This window comes from Corapipo altera, unplaced genomic scaffold, assembly GCF_003945725.1.
Source record: "Corapipo altera isolate COAL_440 unplaced genomic scaffold, ASM394572v1 1, whole genome shotgun sequence".
Classification (NCBI taxonomy): Eukaryota; Metazoa; Chordata; class Aves; order Passeriformes; family Pipridae; genus Corapipo; species Corapipo altera.
Genome location: NW_020884873.1, coordinates 23,578,210 through 23,599,963, shown reverse-complemented (window position 1 = coordinate 23,599,963; position 21,754 = coordinate 23,578,210). Strand labels below are relative to the sequence as shown.

At 37.6% G+C, this 21,754-nt stretch overlaps 1 protein-coding gene across 1 annotated transcript in view; it reads right to left on the bottom strand.

Moving 5' to 3' along the window:
• Positions 1-18,566, bottom strand: part of DCN (decorin) — a 37,113-nt gene extending 18,547 nt beyond the window's left edge. Inside the window, exons 1-2 of the mRNA XM_027660558.1 lie at positions 18,364-18,566; positions 14,170-14,405 (exon numbers count right to left, since the gene is read on the bottom strand). Of these exons, the coding sequence (XP_027516359.1) occupies positions 14,170-14,377 (208 nt within the window). The 5' untranslated portion in view covers positions 14,378-14,405; positions 18,364-18,566. The remainder of the gene's footprint in view (positions 1-14,169; positions 14,406-18,363) is intronic.
• Between the last annotated feature and the right edge of the window lie 3,188 nt (positions 18,567-21,754).

Genomic DNA, 21,754 nt, shown 5'->3' with positions numbered 1-21,754 from the left:
TTAGTAAAAGCTTCATAAACTGACAAGAGCCAAAACTCACATCTCATCCTGTTTACTTTACTGATATTTAGTGCATAAATATTTGATCCGGATTAACATTCTTCATGTTACTAAAATAACCTTTCCTCATTCAGGCATGGACTTCATTTTCACTGCAGCAGTTGCAAAACCCTCATTACCTTCAGAATTTTAGTACTAGAGTTCCAAATATATGAAAATGTGACATTGTGTAATTTGTATGTTGGTTGTCTTTGGACAGTTTCTGTCTTCAGTGAACAGGAATGATGTCAGTAACTAAAAATTCTTACCAAAAAAGCACTACTTTTTCAAGACCATAATGCTGTTATAAGTTCTTACAGTCTAGCAACTCCTATAGCATTTTTCACATATAAACACAAAAGTCAAAGGGTTTAATTATTTGTATTCAAAGTAATGTTAGTACATTCTGGTTGTCAGTACATTTATATTAGTAGACTGATATCTCTAAGTGTTTATGGCAGACAGTGGGGCACAAGAGCTATACAGTTGTACTTTATGTAATACCCTTGGAACATAATTTTGTAAGAACACTTGGAGAACATTTGGATTGCCACTGAAGGGATAATTTGCCAGAGACTAAACTTCAAACTAAACTTTACTTTTCAGCTTCACATGTCAGCTCCTAAAAACTTGTGTTATCCATGAATACCAGAATCAATAATTTCTGAAAGCAATGAAGTTGGACTTTAAATTTTTCAGATTATAAAGATAAGACAAATTTAATAATCAGGTATCCATTAGAGAAAATTATTTATAACATTTTCCTATCTTGTACTAGAAACTAGACAGATATGTAATACAATAATTGCCTCTGCCTGCAGAATATATTTGCCACCACTTGAAGGGATAAATTTTTTTTATTACCTACCTCATGTCTAACTCTGTTACGAATTTCCTAAATCTGTTTTTTAAAATGTTTTCAAAACCAGCTATAGACATTATATTTGATTTTTCTTTTCATGACTTATGCGAGTTTTGAAGAGCAAAGCATAGAGGATGACGTACATCAGCTACTGGAGAGACCTTGCGTTATCAGTAAGCAATTTAGTACATCCTCCAGCTTCAGCTACATCAATAGGAGCTCTCCAATAGAAGAAGAGCTCATAAATGGATGAATCTGGACACAGCCTTGCAAAATCAGCATCTAAATAATTCAGAACTAAACTGCATTTGAGGTGCGGACTGGATCCACAGCTACGGTAGCTTGTGCTTCATCTTGCAGGGCCAGTTCTTTATATGATGTACCTCTGGACAGAGAATGTGTTGGAGGAGCATCGATGTAGTACAAACTAGTCCCTGTGCTGAAGACTCCCTCCTTAGAGAACAATCCCTCAAACCTTTCTGGTTAGGACAGATCAATAGACAGTCAAGTCAGATGAATGAGGGAACCTGAACTGACATGACAGTCTGACAGAATTTAAATTGAATGGAGAAAATTGTAATCCTACTAGAAGCTCAAATGACTTTTGACTCTTGGCTTAGAATTATTATTTCCCAAAAGGATTTTTTAATTCTTCTGTCTGGGAGACAGAAATTTAGAAGGGAACTGTGGGCTGTTGTTACTACCCATTTCCAAGAAACTCAAGTGATGCCATGCACTTCTGAAGCCATGTTGTACAGTATGACCACATGTCCACCTACAAATGCCTTCCAGTGAAATTTATGTAATACCAACCAAATGGGGAACTGGTGTTGGAAAATGTCAGTTGAGCCACATCTCAAATTTTTAAGAACAGTATACACTGATATTCCAGCTCTTGGCTATGTTTTTTTCATACATTGTAGCTTGCTTCTTAAAAAAACATATGAAAATCTCTCATAGCAATCTGAGTTTTTATGTTAATAATCAGTGTTACACAGTTTGGTATTCAGTTACCTTGAAATATTTCAGGCCTCTGGCTCCTAAGATTAACTTATAACTGATTAAAAATTTAGATTCCATTGCCTTTCCCACTTACATTAAATTGAAAATACATATGTCTTTTTTATTTTGGTGGAATAAAACTAAGTCAGTTAGAATTTAAGTTGGTAAATAAATTTTAAAAAAATCTATTCACAAATTAGTAGAAAAGGTATAGCTCCACCCTTCCTTCACATTGAGCTTAAAAGCTTAAATATTCTGGAGATAGAAGAGAATTCATTAATCAGTTTATGTATCTTAGTCAAAATACAGTTTTAATTTGCTCTAAAATATTTCTTTGGGACAAATTATGACTTACTTATAGAAGCTGAACAGCCATCAGTTTCTGTAGCACAGGTCAAAACTGTATTATCTTACGTGGATTTTTAGAAATAGAAATTTCCTACTGTTTTACTTTATCAACCTGTAGCAAACAACTATTCCCACCAGTGTACATGTATATGTCTAAAAATGCATGCATATTAAAACACATAAAGAACAGAATATACCACAGAACTACAAAATGGAAGGAACAAGGTGGAGAAGTAAGCTTGGATATTTCCTTCTGTTAGTCAGGATAAGCTGAACTTTTATTATCCCTGGCAGAAATGTTCCTAACTTTTCTTACACTTAGTCACTACACCACAGATTTTTGAAATAACAAACACAATCAAAATATATTCAATAAACTCCAGCATAGGCGGATAATTTCTTTTATGCAGGCAAGGCTTATACAGAGTCACTTTTGTTGAGGATAGGTTACAAGGCTCAGAAATCCCTCCTTAGTGGAAGATGGAGAAGGTAACTTTGCAGAAATCAACCTTGTTTCTATGGGATCGCATCCTTTTGGAGTGTAGCTTTTTCTTATAATTTCTTAAGCAAAATTGCAGTGTCTGGCTCTTTAGCTGTGATTGCTTCACCTCCTGGAGAGGACAAAAGACTGATAGGTCTGGAGATTTTATGAGACCAGAAATTAGGCAAAGAGCCAAGACTGGTATAATTCATCCGTTATCTGGTCCCTGAGAGAGAATCAATCAGTGGCTAGCCATCTCCTGTGTAGCACTGCACCAGCTCAACTAGCACATGCTGCTGTTTAGCTGGACAAACAGGTATAGGAGATGTAGAAAGGATCTGGAAACAGTGTGAGGACTAAGGGAGGTTATGGGGTTTGCTATACACAACAGGCTTTATTACTTCAGCAGCTGAGGGAGTAACCTGCTTAGCTACAGGAGCTGCGATCAAATGGCTGTGGAATTGTTTAACCCATAAAGGAGAAGGATGTATTTTGAACTCTCCTCGCTATGAAGAGGTTTCAGTCCACTGCTCCAGTTGCTCAGCAGTGAGAGCCACAAACTAGTCTGCATCTGGCATGGAGCCACATTTCTGCTGAAGCCATACGACTATGCAGAAAAGGAATGTAAGATTTATAGGGCCAGTGAGGGAGACTAAGCAAATGGAAGTCTGAGCCCATATTCCAGAGATGAGGACAGTTTCCTGAGAATTTCATCCTTGTCACAATGAGACCACCACAACAAAATAACAAACATGTGAACAGTGCCAATTATAAACAATTTTTACCATGCAATAGGGTTTGTGGCTTGATTTTTGTGCGTGTTTGGGGTATTTGGGAGATTTTTCCTCTGTCTATCCATTTACAAGCAGCAGAGGTAGGGTTTATTCCTCTGAATAACCCTTCACTTCCCCATCTGGAGAGGAGGGGCCAAAAGGTAGAGAGAAATTTGAATGCTGTAGCTCAGATACATGTGTTACTACATAGCAACGCTTATGATTATTTTGACAGAGGCCATAAAATGGGGCTCTTCTAAAGACTCCCTCAGTTTCCACAAGCAGCTGCTGCCAGCTGAGGAATTTGGACTGAACTACATGTATTTCCCATCTGTGATCATCAGCGGCTACACTCCCAGTGGAGGCAGCCTCTCCAGCAGCTGCCTGAGCTGTCTTGTGCATGCTCCAAGCCCAGCTCGGCTGCATCCTACTGACAGGCAGCAATCCTCCCAGGGGTGAATGATCTTAGCAAAGCCCTGAGTGGACCCTGGGGCAAATGAGGCGAATGGTAAGTTTACAGGGTCAAGAATCTTAGTCACGGAAAAATAACAAGATCCAAGGACTGCTTTCTGGAAGGATGGCAAGGAACTGCTTTGAATGCTTTGACTCAGAAAAGTTTGCTGACACTTTCCCAGGCTATGTGTTACACCATTTACAGGAAATTTGTTCTCTATTGTGTGGAATTTGCAAACAAGAATAATTTCATTATTTGCATCCTACCATCTCCATAAAATAAGAAATCATTGTCTTTTCCTACAGAGAAGTATCCATAGCCTCCTTCTCTGTCTCACTTTCAAACTAAAAGTTTGTTCTCCACCTTCTCCTGTGTTGCTATGAAATCAGTAAATATTTTTTTCTAAGAGATGTAAAAATCCATTACTGAATACATAAGACTTTTAAAATACAACTTAAAGGTGATTTACTATCACTTTTTTCCTGTTCAGCAGTCTTTAAGACTCATATTCCATTAAGATCCATTTTGTACTTATTTTTATTACAGACTAATATTTTTGTATATGTCTGACCCTTTCCATGGGAAAGAACAAGAAAACAAACTTCATTCCCTGCTGAGGTAGCCTCTCACAATGGTAGACCTACTGACCTCTTACTATGCTGGGGTTTTTTTCCCAAACATTACAACATTGCTTCCCAGAATAGACTGAGGAACACAAAAAAATAGAAACATATTCACACATTACAATCAAATGCATTATTCTGCATTATGATAGTACTAGTAATTATAAATGCTCTAGTAAATGTTTTAAAATGAATGTACTGCTTTAATTGCTCTTTTCCATTTCAACCCACTCTGTGTAGTGAACACATATTTCAAAGTATAACAGATACTGCATGCCACAGATGTTATGAATTACTTTTCAGTCCTACATTTTTCAGTCCTACATTTTTGGTACAGATAGATTTAGCATCCTGGCTCCAAAAGTAATACTAAGAGTAATGATACATTCTTAAAGCTAAAATTCAAGCAACTTCTACTTCTGTGTTCTTTCTAACTGACTTTTAATTTTGATTCTCTCAAAGGGATATGCCTCCTCAAGAATCACTGGAGCATTTTAGAAAGACAGAAAAATAATCTGAAATAATATTGAGACTTCAGGGATTAAGACATTAGGTAAAATTAAAATAAAATATCATGAGTTTTCTGAACTCCTAGAATAATCAGCTTTACATTTCCTATTGTCACAGTTACAGACATAAAACATCCCATCAGACAACAGCAACTGACCAGTGTGATTCATGCAATCTGCCAACACCATGTGCATAATGGCTTTACTCAAAGTGGATGCAACTTAGATGTACTATCTGCGAGTACTGAAGCATTAGGTGAAACATTTATTTTTTTAAAAATTTTTACAGTAGTCATAGGAAAGATTCAGTGACTCAGAAAAGTGAACATTATCTAAAAAATTGTATTTTGAATGACCCTTTGCAGTAATATAATTTCATGTTTACCTGTTTTGCAGTTTAAATAAGCAACAGGCAGCAGATGACAATTTGAGGACAGCTTCCTCAGTCTTTACTTTGGGACTTACCAGAATTACTTTAAAGTGTCATTTGGGGGAGATCTTCTCTGGTTTCAAGTAAACTTTCCCCTTCCTGTTCTGACCACATGGTCATTACATAGCCCTAGTTTTATTATAACCTGAGGGCAGAGATATGTTCATGGTTATTTCAGGTACTTCTAAACATAACATGGCCATTTTTCATAAAAGTTGTATGATTATTGTCAACTTACTCTCATACAAGCAAACAAAGGAGCTGCTGTGATCATGTTGGGACGTAGTGAATAACATTTAAATAAATTTGGGGAGGTAATTTCCTGAATGAACCAGGAAGTCTGCAAACCTGCTAGTTCCCTCTTTCTACCATGTGATGTTATATGTATCCTTTTAGCTCTTAGAAATTTTTGCTTGTATCTCCTTTTATTTTCTTAGCCATTTATTGATAGATCTTCACCAGGACAACTACAGCTGTATCAGTCATCCCCAGCCCACAGAACTTAAACTCTCTGCCACAGAGTGAGTGAAAGAATAAAGAAGAGAATGTACATTTTGCCCCTCAACCCTAAAAACCACTAAGATTTTAATTCAATCCTTTGCCTTTACTCCTACATCTCTGAGGTGGAGATAGTCAGCAATGAGTTTGATTATTGCACCACTACAAGCATTCTTCTATGTCACCCTCAAATAAGAATTCATCAAGAACCTTTTTATTTTCTGAAGCCCACTCTGGAGCAGTAGAAGGGAAAACATGTACTCCAACATAGAAACTAAAATTTTCCTAGGCTTTCACATTTTAGGTAGTAGAGGAGGTGCAAGTAGAAACTGGTTCTGGGATGTCCTATTGCACATTTCAACTGCGTTAATGTTGTATTTTAGGACTAGACTGTTGCCTCATTTACACTTGCAAATGTTTTAAAACTGCAGCATTTCTATAAATAATCTGTCCCTTTGGGGTTTTTGCCATTAAATCCCTAAGTCTGCCATGAAATCAGGTGGGCAGAAATGTTTCTTGTTTTCACTGCTTTTTAAAGATATATTTATTGCATTCCTTTTCTCATTTAAATTAAAACTACAACCATCCTTTCTTCAACAGATTTTTGTAGCAACTAAAACCACTTCAAATATATCCCAGGAAACAAACACAAAGATGCTCTCCTGGGTGCCCTCTCACTTGAGCATGCGTGCAGAGAGCACAAAAATTTTTAAATACTGTTTTTCACCATTTTTATTCCCATTGAGTACATAAGAGGTTTGCAGTAGAGTTGCCCATATAGCAAATGTAACCGCTCTAAAATCAGGTTCATTTGCACAGAACTGTTTGAGTCTCATAATTGATACCATAAGTTGAAAACTGTGACCCAAACTCCCCCTCCCTCAAAAAAAAACCATGCAGGCATGCTCCTTGTCTTAAGGCCCCTGTGTGCCTGTGTTCACCGTTTCTCCCTCTTTCCTTGTAGAGAAGCTGATAAGCAAGTTCTATTCTTCTATTCAGACTGGAGAAGAGGAAACTAAGGAGAGACCTCATCACAGTCTGCCACTTCCTCGTGAGGGGAAGAGAAGGGGCAGGCATTGATCTCTTCTCTGTGGCTACCAGTGACAGGACTCAAGGGAATGTCCTGAAGTTGTGTCAGGGAAGGTTTAGGTTGGATATTAGGAAAAGATTCTTCATCCAGAAGGTGGCTGGGCACTGGAACAGGCTCCTCAGGGAAGTGGTCACAGCATGAAGCCTGACGGTGTTCAAGTGTTTGACAGCATTCATAAGCTCATGGTGTGATTCTTGGGGTTGTCATGTGCAGGTCCAGGAGCTGGACTTTGATGATCCTGATGGGTCCCTTTCAACTCAGAATATTCTATGGTTCTATCTATCTTCTCCATCTATCTTCTTTTCTTTTATAGTATAAATACAGTCTATACTATAAATATTGTATAGACAATAATGCTCTGTGTGAATATATTCAATACAATACAGCTGAAGAGACCTAGCCTTCTGCAATTGTCAATATTTTTTTGTCAGGCATGTAAAGCAGGAAGAATAAGTTTTAAAAAATATATTTTGAAGAATATATTCTTTGATTTGAACCTTAGGAAATTATAAAAGTATACTCGGAAAATTTTTTTTTTTTTTCTGTAATCTGATTTTGGACCAGTTCCTTTTAATCCTATGACAGATCCAGGACATGTGTAAAGCAAGATATAGACCAGTGAGTCCAAAGCCAATAAGGAGGGGACACACTCAGATCTGGGTTTGAGACGGGCGTTTTGGAAATGTTCTTAAAACCAGAATATTTTCAAAATACCATGGTAACTGGACCTTGCGAACAGAGTTTTCCTGAGGAGCTGGAGGCTGATACCAGAAGTTTCTTGCTGTTATCATTGTTGGCTTCACATAGGACCTAAATCCCTAGATTTCCTCCCTGTTGGCAATGAGTTCTTAGTGAAGTTTGCGAAGGAGCTTTTGGGCTCTTTAGGTCTTCCTAAGACTTGGCTGGGAAGATTCCACAGTTGAATAGCACAGGTTTTTGTTGTGAAAACACAGATATTTTTCAATAGTTTTATATCTTACCAAGTAATATACCCCTCAAAGGTGTTAAGACCATAATACATATACTAGTCCACCGTATAAGTCACACCTACTAGTCCATAACACCAGTTGGTGTGAGTGGCTATTTATCATGTTTTAAGCATTGTAGTCACCTGCTATGACTTATAACTGACTCATATTTTACTAGCTATCTATTAGCTATTTATGTGTACATTTGGAGATTTTAGAAATGAATGCTTGTCGCAGAGCAAGACAGAAAATCATCACTTCTTGTATCATTTGGACTTAGTAGCCCTTGTTTCCATTCCTGCCACTAGGCTTTCTTAAATGGTATTTCCTAGTCTGAAGCAAGCAAACAAATCTAAAAAAAATACAAGAAAAAAAGAAGAAAACATACAGAGCATGTCACTGATACCTTGGAGTAAGCAGTCAATAAGGAAGGGATATATTTAGAGTAGATTAATTTTCATCTAGAATCCTATTTATCATCTGGACCTGGAACATCAGTAATTCAGGTGGGAATGCAAAAAGGCCTGTCTTTTACTGTTGCACTGGCTAAGGGTAATGGCTTTTTGTTAATATAAAGCAGACTACATACAGGCCTATCCTTTTTTTCTTGATAATTTTTCAAGAGTGTTTTCCAATTATTGGGTTCTTAATTTAATAATTTTTCAGAATGTACTGAATACAGGGCTTTAATCATGCTTTTTTAACTTCCAGGGCATCCCCAAAATTGTATTGAAGCAGAATATATAAAAAAAATTTAATAATCCATGGAAAATTTATCACAAAACAATGGTGGCAACATGAGTTTATTTTCCCATGCCTCAATTTTATCACATATAACTTTGTTAATCTGAAAGTAAGTTGCATAGCCTTGAGTGGTCTTTGCTCTGTTTTGGCAGTTTGATTCTCCAAGAGTGATGTATCCTTTCTGTCACTGACATCTGCCTCAGACACGATGAACTACTGCTTGGGCAGCTGCCTAACTCACTCCACAGCTGGGAAAGGAACTCAGATGATTCTTTGAGTCCTAACATCACCTGAAATAGCTCTTATATTGAAGATAATACCTGTAATATTTCATATAGATCCTCCAGTCTGACTGCCAATATGTTAAGAGCATTGAAATTCACCCAGTCAGCATGTGGAAAGCCCAATGAATTGTGCTTGATGATGGCCTAAGTTATGGTCAGCTAAAGAATGTTGTCCAAAAAGGCATTTGGTCTTCAGTTTTAAGGCCAGAGTATCATGATGTAGAGGCTATTCTCAGTATAAGTGACAGTATAGGTTCACAGATTTCCTGGTTCCATTTTTAATAGTAATAATTTTGTTAAATGAACTAGTTTAATGAAACCAGGGAATCATGAGATTTTCAGCTTCTAATAAACTTAAAAGGAGTAGGTCTCTAATCCTTATTTTTAGAAGAATAAAAAAATGCATAAAATATGAAAGAACTTGTCCTAAAGGCTCATCAATTGCAATGTAAATTAACTAAAACTTTTTTCTTTAGAAATTACATTTGTTAATGTCTGACCATTTAAGAATCCATTCTTTCTCTTATTGCATGTTTAGAAACACAGAAGATTTTGAGCCAAACATTTAGCTTTAAAGATTCTGGTTTTGAAAGGCTGGTTAGCTTTCAAACAGTGGCAGGGATTCTAAAGCTATGTACAGAATGAAAAGTAAGTCTATCTGTTTTGTTGAACTCATAAAATGACTGAGACTGATCACCACAGAATCACTGAATATTCTGAGCTGGAAGGGACCCACGAGGATGAAGTCCCACTCTTTAGTGAATGGTCTATACAGGGATTGAACCCATTGCCTTGGCACTATTATCACTCCACTCTGACCAACTGAGTTAACCTCAGGGCTAACAAATGAGGTATGTAATATTTTTATTTGAAAAGATTTTATGTTGAGTAGTTCAAATCCAGGTATATCACAAAGGAGATAATTTACTTTAAAATGAGAGGTGAGGTTCTCACATGGAGTCATGATCTGAAAATGCATGTTCAGATATTTCTGGAAGATTATATACAATGAAATAAATAATCTTTAGTCAACAAATAAATTGTCATGTTACCATGGTTCAGTTATGAAGAACCATCAGTCAATATATTGAGACACTCTGTGTATTAAGATAAAGTGTCTCATGTTACCAGATCCCTGGGATAATGCTTTACATATCTGTGAGCTTTTCACTTACTGATCTCAAAGTGCTGTTCAAACACGCACTCCAACACCCGTGCTGAGGTCTCTTCTTTACAGCTGGAAAAACCTCACATTTCTGAGCTATGAGTAAAATTCCAATTGTAGTTATATTACTGCTTGGACTTTGATTACTACCTTCTATCTCTTGCACACCTTCCAGAGACCACAATTCCTCCATGGATGCTCACTGTAAGAGGGATGGAGGGACAGCCTTATGTCCTGTAAAGTCTCCAAGGAAGGCAATATCAATGCCTGTACAGAGACACTGTTTGCTTAGTAAGAGGCTGCCAGACTTATCTGAAGGCGAAATAAAGCTCTGGTCACCACCCCTGAATGTGCTCATGATGCATTCTGCATCTGCTGCAGGGCTGAGTAATCACATATGCGTCCTGCTGCCTACCAGGGCACTCTGGGATGAACTTTAATTGAGACTCCCTCTGGGAGGATAAGACTTTAAATGAAACTATTAATCCTTGCTAGAGTTTTTATGAGGCATATTTGCCTGGCCAACTGCATATCTTCCTTCTACTTATTATTTTTAAACAGGAAGAGTGGGCTCTGACCAGCTATATCAGCTACACCCTACCTGTAGTGTGTACTAATAAGGAGTATGTTTGTGATTTCTATGGGAAGTCTGGCTACAGAATAGTAACCCCTCATACTGAGTTGTGATTAAAAAGTCAGCCTATTGCTCACTTTCAGCAACAGGGGTCAGATTCAGAAAAGGTAGCATTTTTATAAAGATACCATAATGGCCTTCCTTGGTGAGACCCTTGAGCCTGTTAACAAAGATATAAAATACACGGCATGAAAGGTAACTCTGCTCTTGATTCATCAGTAACCACAGTTCAGAGAGAATTCTTCTTCAGGATATGAGAAGGCAGAGTTCTCCTTCCTGCCAACTCAGCTCTTGGCTTGGAGACAAAATAAATTAATTTGTAGGTGTGTGCTTAGGAGGATGTGACTGAAGCTTAAAAGTATAGAATGCAAAAATTTAGCTGACAAGAGTGTAATTGGACCACTGGGCATTTTTTTTTTTCACTGTTTTTATTGAACTTGGATTTTATTTTTTTGTTACTCCCACCCAGTGCTCATGAGAAAAAGTGCAAACTTGATCTCTGGACTCTGGATCCAATAGTTCTCCTGTGGCTTACTCACATAACCTTGTGTCAGATAGTTGTTTTTTTCCTTATGAAGCAAGAGTTTACAAACAGCAAATGCCCCTCTGAGCACAAAAAGAAAGAGGCTGAGGAGGAGGAGCCCTCTCTATATGTTACCCACATTAGGGTCCTCCAGATGCCTCACTCTGACATGCCCTCTGCACCCATGGGCTCATGGCTGCAAAGAGCCCTCCCATGCCAGAGGGAGAATAGGAGAAAGTATCCTGATTCAGATTTCAACTTTTCTTTGTGGGACTTTATTTAGTAAGGTCTTAATATGTCCCTGTGAAGAGTCTTATTATGACCTGCAGTTTTTCTTCAATTAGTGCTCATGGGACTAGACGACTAAATTTGATAATTTAGTGGAAGGGAGGTAGCTAATTTAGTTGGGTCGGAAGTGCCTAGAGCTGAAGGGAGAGTCAGACCAAGAGCAGTGGTTAACAGAGGGGTGGAACTGTCACTGCTGCTTTCATGGCTCCTGCATGTAAATTGCCCTCCTGATGGCTGCACCTCAAGCACCGTCCATCTCACAGCTTGGGAGCATGCTAGGTCATGTCCACAGCTTACAGCAAAAGTTTGATCGCTCAGGGCTAGCAACTGGCTTTCCTCAAGTCAGTAGATAAATATGATTTTGTCTGGGTCTGAGTCACACAGAAGTGGATTCAAGGCCAGAAGAGAGAAGAGCGGAAGGCAGGTTTGCCCGTGAGCTGGCAGCACACACAGTTGTCCTTTCCCTGTTGCAGGGTGGCCATCAGACCTGTGTTCTCATGAGCCTCTCACTTGGGCCACGACCCAGCAGGGGCCGTGGTAGCCATGTGCTACAAGGATAGGTGAAACCTAATGCCAAGGCTGACACTGAATGGTTATTACTTCCTTGAGCTCTGCCAGGAAAACATTTTTTTTTTTTTTTCAGGGTTGCATATTTTGAGCCCAGGGAGATCTCTTTTCCTTCGTGTCCAAAGGGTGGACATTATCAGTCTAGTTGCTTCAAAAGCACAATTTGTTCATTGGACATTATACAGCATGTGGGTTTAAACCAAGCTCAAAATGTAACTCTTTCTTTTCACTCCACTTGAAATTATCTGGGAAACACAGACCTGGAGCCCTAATTGTGGTATTTCTGAGTGTCTTGGTCAATATGGGACTCTATTAACCCAAAGTATCTGTATGCAATGAACTGTAGTGCAACCCTTTGTAAACCACGTGTGTGTGAAGAGCTGAACAACCATGGGAGCAAATACAACAGCAAAGGGTCTCTGTGTGAATATTTCTACTTTTTTACCAAGTGAAAGCTCCTTACGTTCTGGAGAATTGAAGCAGACTAGGAACAAGTTCCCAAAATAACTCAAATTCCATCAGCATTACCAAGTGTAACAATAATAAAACCTAAGACTTCCATGACGTGTGGGGCAATCTCCTCCCCAATACCCATTCTATGTTTGCGACTCTCTGGCATATAAATGGTAAAAAAAGAAAATATCTTTCAACAGGGACAGTACTGTGAAAACTTTATGAATGCATGGCTAGGTTAGCCTGCGCTCATTTGTGCAACTTGGCTTGCATTGTTCACTGGGTCTTTGCCAAACATATCTGTTGCGTAATTATGTGGCTTGCTTTAATAAAGTCATAGAAGTTTCTAGGGGTGTAACCAAAGTTTCCCCCTCCTTCCTGTAATTATACAACACCCACCACAATGAAACACAGCTCCTAATTGGAAGATTTGTACCATGATTTACAGTAATCATCAAAGCCAATGCTACAACATAGGAAAATAGAAACACCCAGCTATACATTTAAAGAGCTGAGGGAAGACTTAAAAATACCCAAACAGCCTCTTTAAAATCATGAGAAGTTATTTGTCTGTCCACTGAATAAATTCTCTAATTTCCTTGTGACCAAAACCAGCTTTAATTGATTTTCTGCACTGCGCACTGACTCAGTCTGAATAATACTGGTTTAAAACAAATTCAGCCTCACTGAAATCAGTTTCATTACTTGAGACTTCTGCACGGAAAAGTCAAATACAGTGATGGCAGACAAGGCTTCACATCCTGCTTCTCTGACTGTGTAGACAAGCCCTTGTACATGAGGCAGTAAGGGGAGTTTGTGAAAAAGGTTCTCATGGTTTCAGCTTATATAGTGTCTAATAAAGATATTTAATAAAGAACTCCAAAATGTGTTCATTGTTTTGGAGTGTTTCCAAGCTCTTTCCTCCAAAGAGCTGATTGCAGGATGTATGATTCAGTTAGTTATTCCACGCTCATGTATTCCAATGGAAATGGGATGATTTCTATGTTGAGGTACTAGACAGAATGATTAAGGGTCCTGGAGCTTGGACCACACAATTTAGAACCTTTTAAAATGTTTCCATCCCCACATCTGACCTCACTGAATTTATTTAAGATGTACTTGAAGGAACAACTTTGAAAAGTTATTTTCTCTGCAAGAGAAATCCATGGTCTTTCAAAGAACAAATAAAATTTATATATAAAAAATTCATATTAAAAAAATCAAACATTCTTCATGATCACAACAAATGTCTATCTTGTCAGGGGTTTATGGCCTACTTTGTACGGTAAATTCTAGTTAACTGTAGCTGTAACATATTTCTTTGGAAACAAAACCAGTTACAGGGTGGCAGTGCATAGCAGCCTCACCATCTCAGCAGCAAACTCAGTGACTAGAAAGTAAGTGTATAACCTGTGAAGACACTCTTTGGCTTACCTAGGTCAGAGCATTGCACCACACGAAGATGACACTGGCAACGGAAAGGGCACACTGGTCCAAATCCAGATGTGACGGGATCATCCGTTGGAGGCATGTCGGCTGACCCTTCATCTTCCAGCATAAAGTCAAAGAGGCCCTGCTGGTGGAATGGCTTGGCCAAGCATGCTGGCAGTAGTAGGACGAAGAGGAGAGCCAGCCTCTTCATGGCTTAGTTCATCGACTCCCAGCAGAACCTAGGATTCAAAGCAGTAGATTAACAACAAAAGTAGCAGTTTCCCATAGCTGCAGAGTTCCTGCTGAAGGAGGTCCAGTGCATCCACCAATTGCATAACTGTTCCTTTCAGTAAAAGAAAACTGAATTGTGAAAATAGGACAGTTATGTGATAGGACTCTGGTAACTTCTTGTCAATAGCCTTTTTTTTTTTTTTTACAGAGCAGTTTGAAGGCAACTGTAAACACATCTGTTTGCATATTTAGAGCAATATTTATTAAGAACAGGCAGCATTGTCAACTTTGTTATGCAAAACAGTCAAAGCAATAAGCCACATTTTCCATGTGCCTGTTTTCAGCCAACGTAACAGTCTATTTGATTTCATTAGCATTTATTTCATAGCAATGGGTTTGTCCCCTGGGGACAATCCTGAGGTTCTCAAACTCACAGTAATTCAGTATTTCATGTCTTGAGAAATATTTTTTTTTAAGTGCCAGCTTGGTGTGTGTTTTAAATTATAGCCTAGTAAAACTGACTGAGAAAGTGTAGGATCTAGTGATGGGGTGGAGGGAGAGGGGAAGATCTTTAGCTGTTTAAATGCACTATACTTCTTTCCCAGTTTATACAGCATAATAAATGTAATACAATGTTGCATTATATCAAATATCCTTGGCTTTCTTTCCAAATTTTTGACACGCACCCTGAAAATCCTCTGCTTTGCACTGCATAAGCATTCGAATTGTTGTGTGCATGTTTTCTAATGGGACTTCAGGATTTAATTCTGCAGACTTTCATGCTCCGGAGTAACACTACACAAGAAAAACTGCTTATACATGTTCTCAGGACCCAGGCCTAAATGCATTACAACATACTGTACATTGTGCTACCTGTGTTGTTTTGCACTAAGGCGAAATTACAAAATTGTTTGCAGGTTTTGTATCAAGGCTGTATAGATCAGTTAATTTTCTGAAAATTATTTTCTTTTTACTGTGTATTTTATATAAAGCAGCTTATATTTTACAAACCTTCATTGATCTAAAACAACCCATAAAAAAGTAAAATTAAGAAATTTGCCTTCCAGTTGCCAAGTGACAGAAAAGCTAACTTGTCATTTATATAGGAGCCTTTTCTTAAAATGGATGGCATAGTCCTGAATACAGATGTTACTCTGTGTAATGAAAAATGTCCACTTGCTTCTTCAGGTCCATGTCTTTTGAAATGCCCTGTCTGGGTGCTAGCTGAGATTACTTCTTTTTCTAGCAGAAATAATCTGACAGTTACGGGCGTGGTATAGCATTTTACATTGGTGGAAAGATAAAAAAACTGTGGGAGAGGCAGAAGAGGAGTACTGTCTCCCTCCCTACACTGCCATATGGAATCTATCAGGTAGATGACTAACAAGAATAGGTAATGTTTACTGAAGCCTGTCTCTAAAATACTACCACCAGCTACTCTAACAGGAGTGGTTAGTGTAAAAACAATTAAAAAAAAGCTAAATAAGTAAATAAATAAAACCCCACAGGACTGGAATTAGGTACAATTTATATTGTGTAGTCCTGCAGAAACCTTTAGGTCTGTTTCTTGAGAGGATGATAAGGTTACATTATGAGAGAGACTACTGGTTTAAGATGATAGCTTACATTTCTGTGATCTACCTGACTGGAAGACAGGTATCCCAAAGACTCCCAAGTAACATCACATGGAGTAAACCGCTATTTATGTTGTCTCTTTAAGAGACATAGTTGTTTCCTTAGTTGGACATGAAAGTATTTCTATTCCTGGAACAGACATCTTACTGCAGGCACTGAGGGGTTTCACAGACCCCAACATCAACTGGACAGTCAGAGTTTTTAGCATGACCTGTCATCCAAGCTCAGTGCTGTGTAAACTCGTGACATGTAGCTGACATGGAGCAGACTGTGTTCCTGTGTGGACTATCCCCCTGTGCTTCCTACTATCCTGGCCCCCCATTGACACTGGGTCTGTGGTCTGTGTCCCTTCCCCACCACCACCTCCACAGTGCAGGCAGAGTACATGTGGAGAAGTCAGGCTTTCACAGCAAAATGCTGTTAACGCATAGTGGTGAGATGTTACCAGGATTTAATCGAAAACAAGATTTTTTAAATAATAATTATTATCTACAAATTATTGTAAATTAACAATGCAATTTATTAGTAGTCTGAAAGGAGAAGACAAATTTGCTAAATGATCACCATTCATTGCAATAAGCTGCCTTGTGAAAATAATCAATAAAACTTTACCCCAGTAGAAATTATTTTTCAAAATGTACATTAACATCAATAAACTTTTGGAATGCTACATGCTAATCCTAGAATGCCAGTGGCAGTCAGTACTTTTTAAAGACCTTCCTCAGCATTTTTTTTTTAATGTATTAATATGATTCTAAATTATTTTTAAATATTTAAAACTTCTTGTATTCCTTCTCGGGGTCACTGATAAGTACCGTCCATCCTAAGAATGCACTATCAGGATCTTATCCTGGAACTAAATTGCTACCACTCAAAAAAGCCCCAAAAAATGCAAAGGCACTTTGAAAGTCTTCACACTTTGCTTCTTATTCACATTAATATTGATGACTTCATATATCTCAGTTAAACCCTGTAGTAGGCCTTTTCATTTGGTCCCTGTTTTTTAAAAACTGCAATAAAATCAGAAAGAATTGACTATAAAGTAAAACTTTAAGACAACAAAGGAAACCAAGTACATAATCTGAGGACACAGAAGAGAAAATAGCAAATACAAGCCACATATTAATCAGGATATAGAAATATAAATGGGTCTGCATGTCTTCAGTCAAATATGTATTCATCCTGTAAGACACATGTATCTGTTCCTATTGTTTGCATGTGTAAGTGAACACAAACAAAGAAAAAGATATATACAAAACTGTACTTTCAAGAAATGTTTACATTTCACTTACAAAAAAAAAATAAAGAGGGCAAAAATCTAAATTCTTAAAGTTCTGTGACACAATATTTATGTCTGCAGGACATAACTGTTTAAATTTGCTTTAGTTATCTGTTTACAATGAGGAAGACTTTTCCACAAACAGAGGAAGCTATACCATAGGCTTGGCCACATTTCAGTTTAAAATACGCCTGGAAGTGTGCTTCATGAGTTCACGTCACTGCTGTATTGGTGGTCTTCATGTCAGTTTACCTTAATATTAAAGTTTAAATTAGTTCCCCTATTGTCAGAAGTCTCTCAAAATTCCACAAAAGACAAGTTAAACAATATGTGCATTTTCAAAAAAATCCCTTCAGTTTTATGTTTTACCCATTTTGTGCAATCAAGTCTAGATGTGAAAACATAGGAGTTGGAACTCTTAAAGAGATTAAAATTCTGTTAACAGGAGTTTTAACTCCAGGAATTTTCTTTCCTACTACTTCATTCATAAGAACCTTCTTTAAATGTGTTTCCCTTGTTTGTACCCTGTAACGTAGCACTTTCTAACATTTTAAAGGCATACAATGAGCCCGTTTAACTAACTGCTACATATTTTCTTTCTCTGAAATTGAAATTATATTCATCAGTGTCTGGAATATATATGAAGAAACCGAAACGAAAAAGAAATCACAGAGTGCAGTTTAAAACAGAAATGTAAGCACACACGCATTTTTTACACTCTCTACATCACCGATTCTAAACACTGGATTGCAGAGAGAGAATATACTGCTGCAAAAGTTTACAGTAAAGAAAAAGAAAGGGCTATAGCAGTGCTTATACAAATCAAAACAAGAGACAGAATAGTCAAATAAACAGTATGAAATCTGCACAGTCCTTGAGAATGCATTCTTGTGTTTTCAAGAAACAAAAGTGCTGGATAGAAAACTTAACATTGCTAAACATTTAGTAGGATTTTTAGCTTGCTTATCTTAAAATTCAAGTAGTTCTTGCCGTAAACTTGTCTGAAGTTTTATTAGTGCAGCATAGTTCAGGAGAATTACTAAAAACCATACCTTTTAATCCAGGGATTTGCAACAGGAGCTCTCAAAGCTGAGATGTAATTAAACTAAATATTCAACCCAGGAAAAAGCTTTGCAGGTGTGGAAAGGAGGAGGGGGTAAATTCAGCTCAGTGACTGTCACTTGGTGGAAAACCCTCCTGCTTCTATTCCATAGCACAGTTAAAAAATAAGGTTTCTCTCAATGAACACAATCCAGGCTGACACCCACATTAGATCATATGGTAATGATATGTCTCCTGTATTGTAGCCAGAAACTTTATCAGCTCTTTTGCTTTCTTTTCCTTCTTTTTCTTTTTCATTCCCTTTATTTCTCTCTCAACTGTTTACAGTCCCAAACTGCTTGTACATTATAAGACAGATTCTTAGCTGTAATTCATCTTACTTATTTTAGTTAAGTCCCTACAACATATATGTAGGAAATTCTTGGTTTTAACTATGGGGGTTTTTATGACTCATTAATGAAAAAAACTGTTTGGCTGTTCCTCTTGTTTATAGTATTTTTAAGTCAAAGAAATTATATAAAATTAATCTTAGAGTTAGGCAAAGTGGAGATTATTATCAGGAAAAAAAGAGTTAGTTTTAAGTAAAACTACTTAAACAGACATCAACCCTCCTTTGCTTATGCTATAATCACTGTCAAACCAAGTAGTATATAGTTTAATTCACTATTATCTTGTTTAATAATAGAATTTGTATGTATTTTTTCAAAATACAGCATGTTTTTGAGATACATGAAAATCATGTTTTCATTAGTAAAACGATTCTAACTTTTGTGGTTATAACTGCTTTATATAAACTTTGCTTCTTTTTTTTTTTTTTTTCTTCTTGACTGCCTTCTCACCAGGACAGCAAAGCAGAGAGGAAATTAGCTTTAACTGTTTGGGTTTGGGTGGGGTTTTTTGTTAGTTTTTTTTTTTTGGTTGGTTGGTTGGGTTTTGGTTTTTTTGGGGGGGAGGTGGGTTGAGTGGTTTTTTCGTTGTTATTTGGGGGTTTTAAGAGACAGAGGAGATTTTTTTTTTAAAGCATAAAAGGAAAAATATATCTGACTCATTGTTTAGATTTATATTTTATTTTAGTAATTTCTGGTTTTATGCAAATGTCAGCGGAAGCTAAAATGCAGTTTCTTTATTCCTGCACAATTTTAAAAATCTAGCAAACTGAAAGAAGAGCAAATCCAATAATTACTATTTATTTAGTAATCCAAACACATTGTGAACATGTGTAGCTTCCCTGTGCTGTTGGCTGTCCTATCTAAATACTGAAGGTTTGTGTCTCTGTGTTTTGACTTGTATCCTTTTATTTCTGCCCCTAGGCTAAGACCAGGTGCAAATCTGAAATTAAAGCCCGTAAATGTGAAATGATGTTTAAAAGAAGTCAAAATTTTTAGACACAACAGACTCTTGAAATTTTAGCTGTCCTCTTCATTTAATTTCAAAAGTCCTTGCAAGAGCTTTTTAATTGTTCTCCTTTGGTAGAAAAAAACCATGGTAGAATAATTGACTGTTAGTTTTGGTCTGTGTAGAACAAAGGTGTAATCAGACACCTTACATTACAGTTTCTTTATGTAGCTCACTCTAAAAGTTAAGAATTGTTTATTCAACCCTAGTCCTTAAGCTAACGTCTTTTCCCTGTTCTTCACTGGGTTCAAACTGCTAATGGGTTTTGTTGTGACATTTTTCTACATATGATTAGTGGTGTTCCAAGCTTTCATGCTTACAACAAAGCCTTATCTTTGTCCAGAAGTGTCGCCATGAGGCTTGATGAAATCTTGGCTGCATCTTAGTAATGTCAGTTATTTGAACCTTGGTCACCAGCTGCATCTGGTGTTTAAAAACATTTCAAAGCAAGATTTTGATGAGGAACAGGTCACGGTAAACTCATTGTCGGTTTGCTTCACAAAACCCATTCATATCTTTTCCCAGCAAAATTTAATACATTTGTTCTGATATCTGTTACAGGATAGAAAGGTGTTGTAATTTAAATAACTTAGTCATTTCTTTGGAGACAAAGGAGGATTGGACAGCCATCTCTCCTTCTTTTTGTCTTAGGCTTTAGGGAGAGTTAAACTGAAATGTGAAGATAAAGGTGGAGCACAGGGAGCCTACTGAGTGGACTGGGGGTCCATTCCAAGAAGCTTAGAGGGGAAAAGATATTACTCCATTTAGGAATTATGAAAACAACTATGCTACCTGTAGATACCCAGAGGTAGAAGGGATATGTTTTAGGTATCCAAACCCTCCTGAAATGGCAGGTGGAGTATGTGAGGATGGAGCAACTGAGTGGGAGAAGACTTAGAAGATTGAATGTTGGTGCAGTGCCCTATTAATTATTTTAACTTAAGGAATTACAGAATTGTTTAGGTTAGAGAAGACCTCGAAGACCATTGAGTCCAACTACTGATCCATTACCCCTTTATCAATTAGACTATGGCACTAAGGGCCACGTCCAGTCTTTTCTTGCAAACGTCCAGGGATGGTGACTCCACCACCTCCTTGGGCAATCTGTTCCAATGCTTAACAACCCTTTCCATGAAGAAATGCCTCCTGATGTCCAGCCTGAACCTCCCCTGATGCAGCTTGAGGCTATGTACTCTCCTGTCACTAGTTGCTTGAGAAAAGAGGCCAACTCCCACCCTGCTGCAACCTCCTTTCAGGTACTTGTAGTGAGTGTTAATGTCTTCCCTGAGCCTCTTTTTCTCCAGGTTAAACACCCCCAGTTCCCTCAGCTGCTCTTCACAGGACTTACTCTCTAGACCCTTCACCAACTTTGCCCTTATCTGGATATACAATATTTGTGTGCCTTTATGGGAATGTGGGATCATTTCTGATACAAGTATTCTTTTAACCTCACTCTTTTCCCCTTGCTATGTCACTCAAAAGATAAACAAGCTTAAAAAAGCCAAACGACCAAAGAACAATATTAAGTCATTATATAATTTTATGACCCATGACCATACAGATGGCCTAGCATCAATAAGCCATCCTTCCCAGTCTGACCTACTTTGACTATTGCTTAGTCAGTATAAAAAATCATTATTAGAACAGTCTAGGTTTCTGTGTGATTTTATTACTCCAGTTTAACAAACTTTTAGGGCTACATGCTGCTCCAAATACTGATTCCCAGAAAGTCACAGGCAACTGCATGTAAATGTTATTTATATAACAATCTTTTTATTAAATTTTGATGGATAGCATCTGCTTCATTTGCTCTTAGATTACTTTGTGGGTCTTTCAAAGGGAAGTGATGGGAAAGAAGGCAGGAAGCCTGCTTGCTGGTGACTGCTCCACCTGGGTCCAGTGGAGGTCTTTTCAGGAAAGAGATGAACTGCTGCCCTGTAAGGAGCAAACATACCCTGGGGAAATTGCTCCCAAAGCATGGGGCTG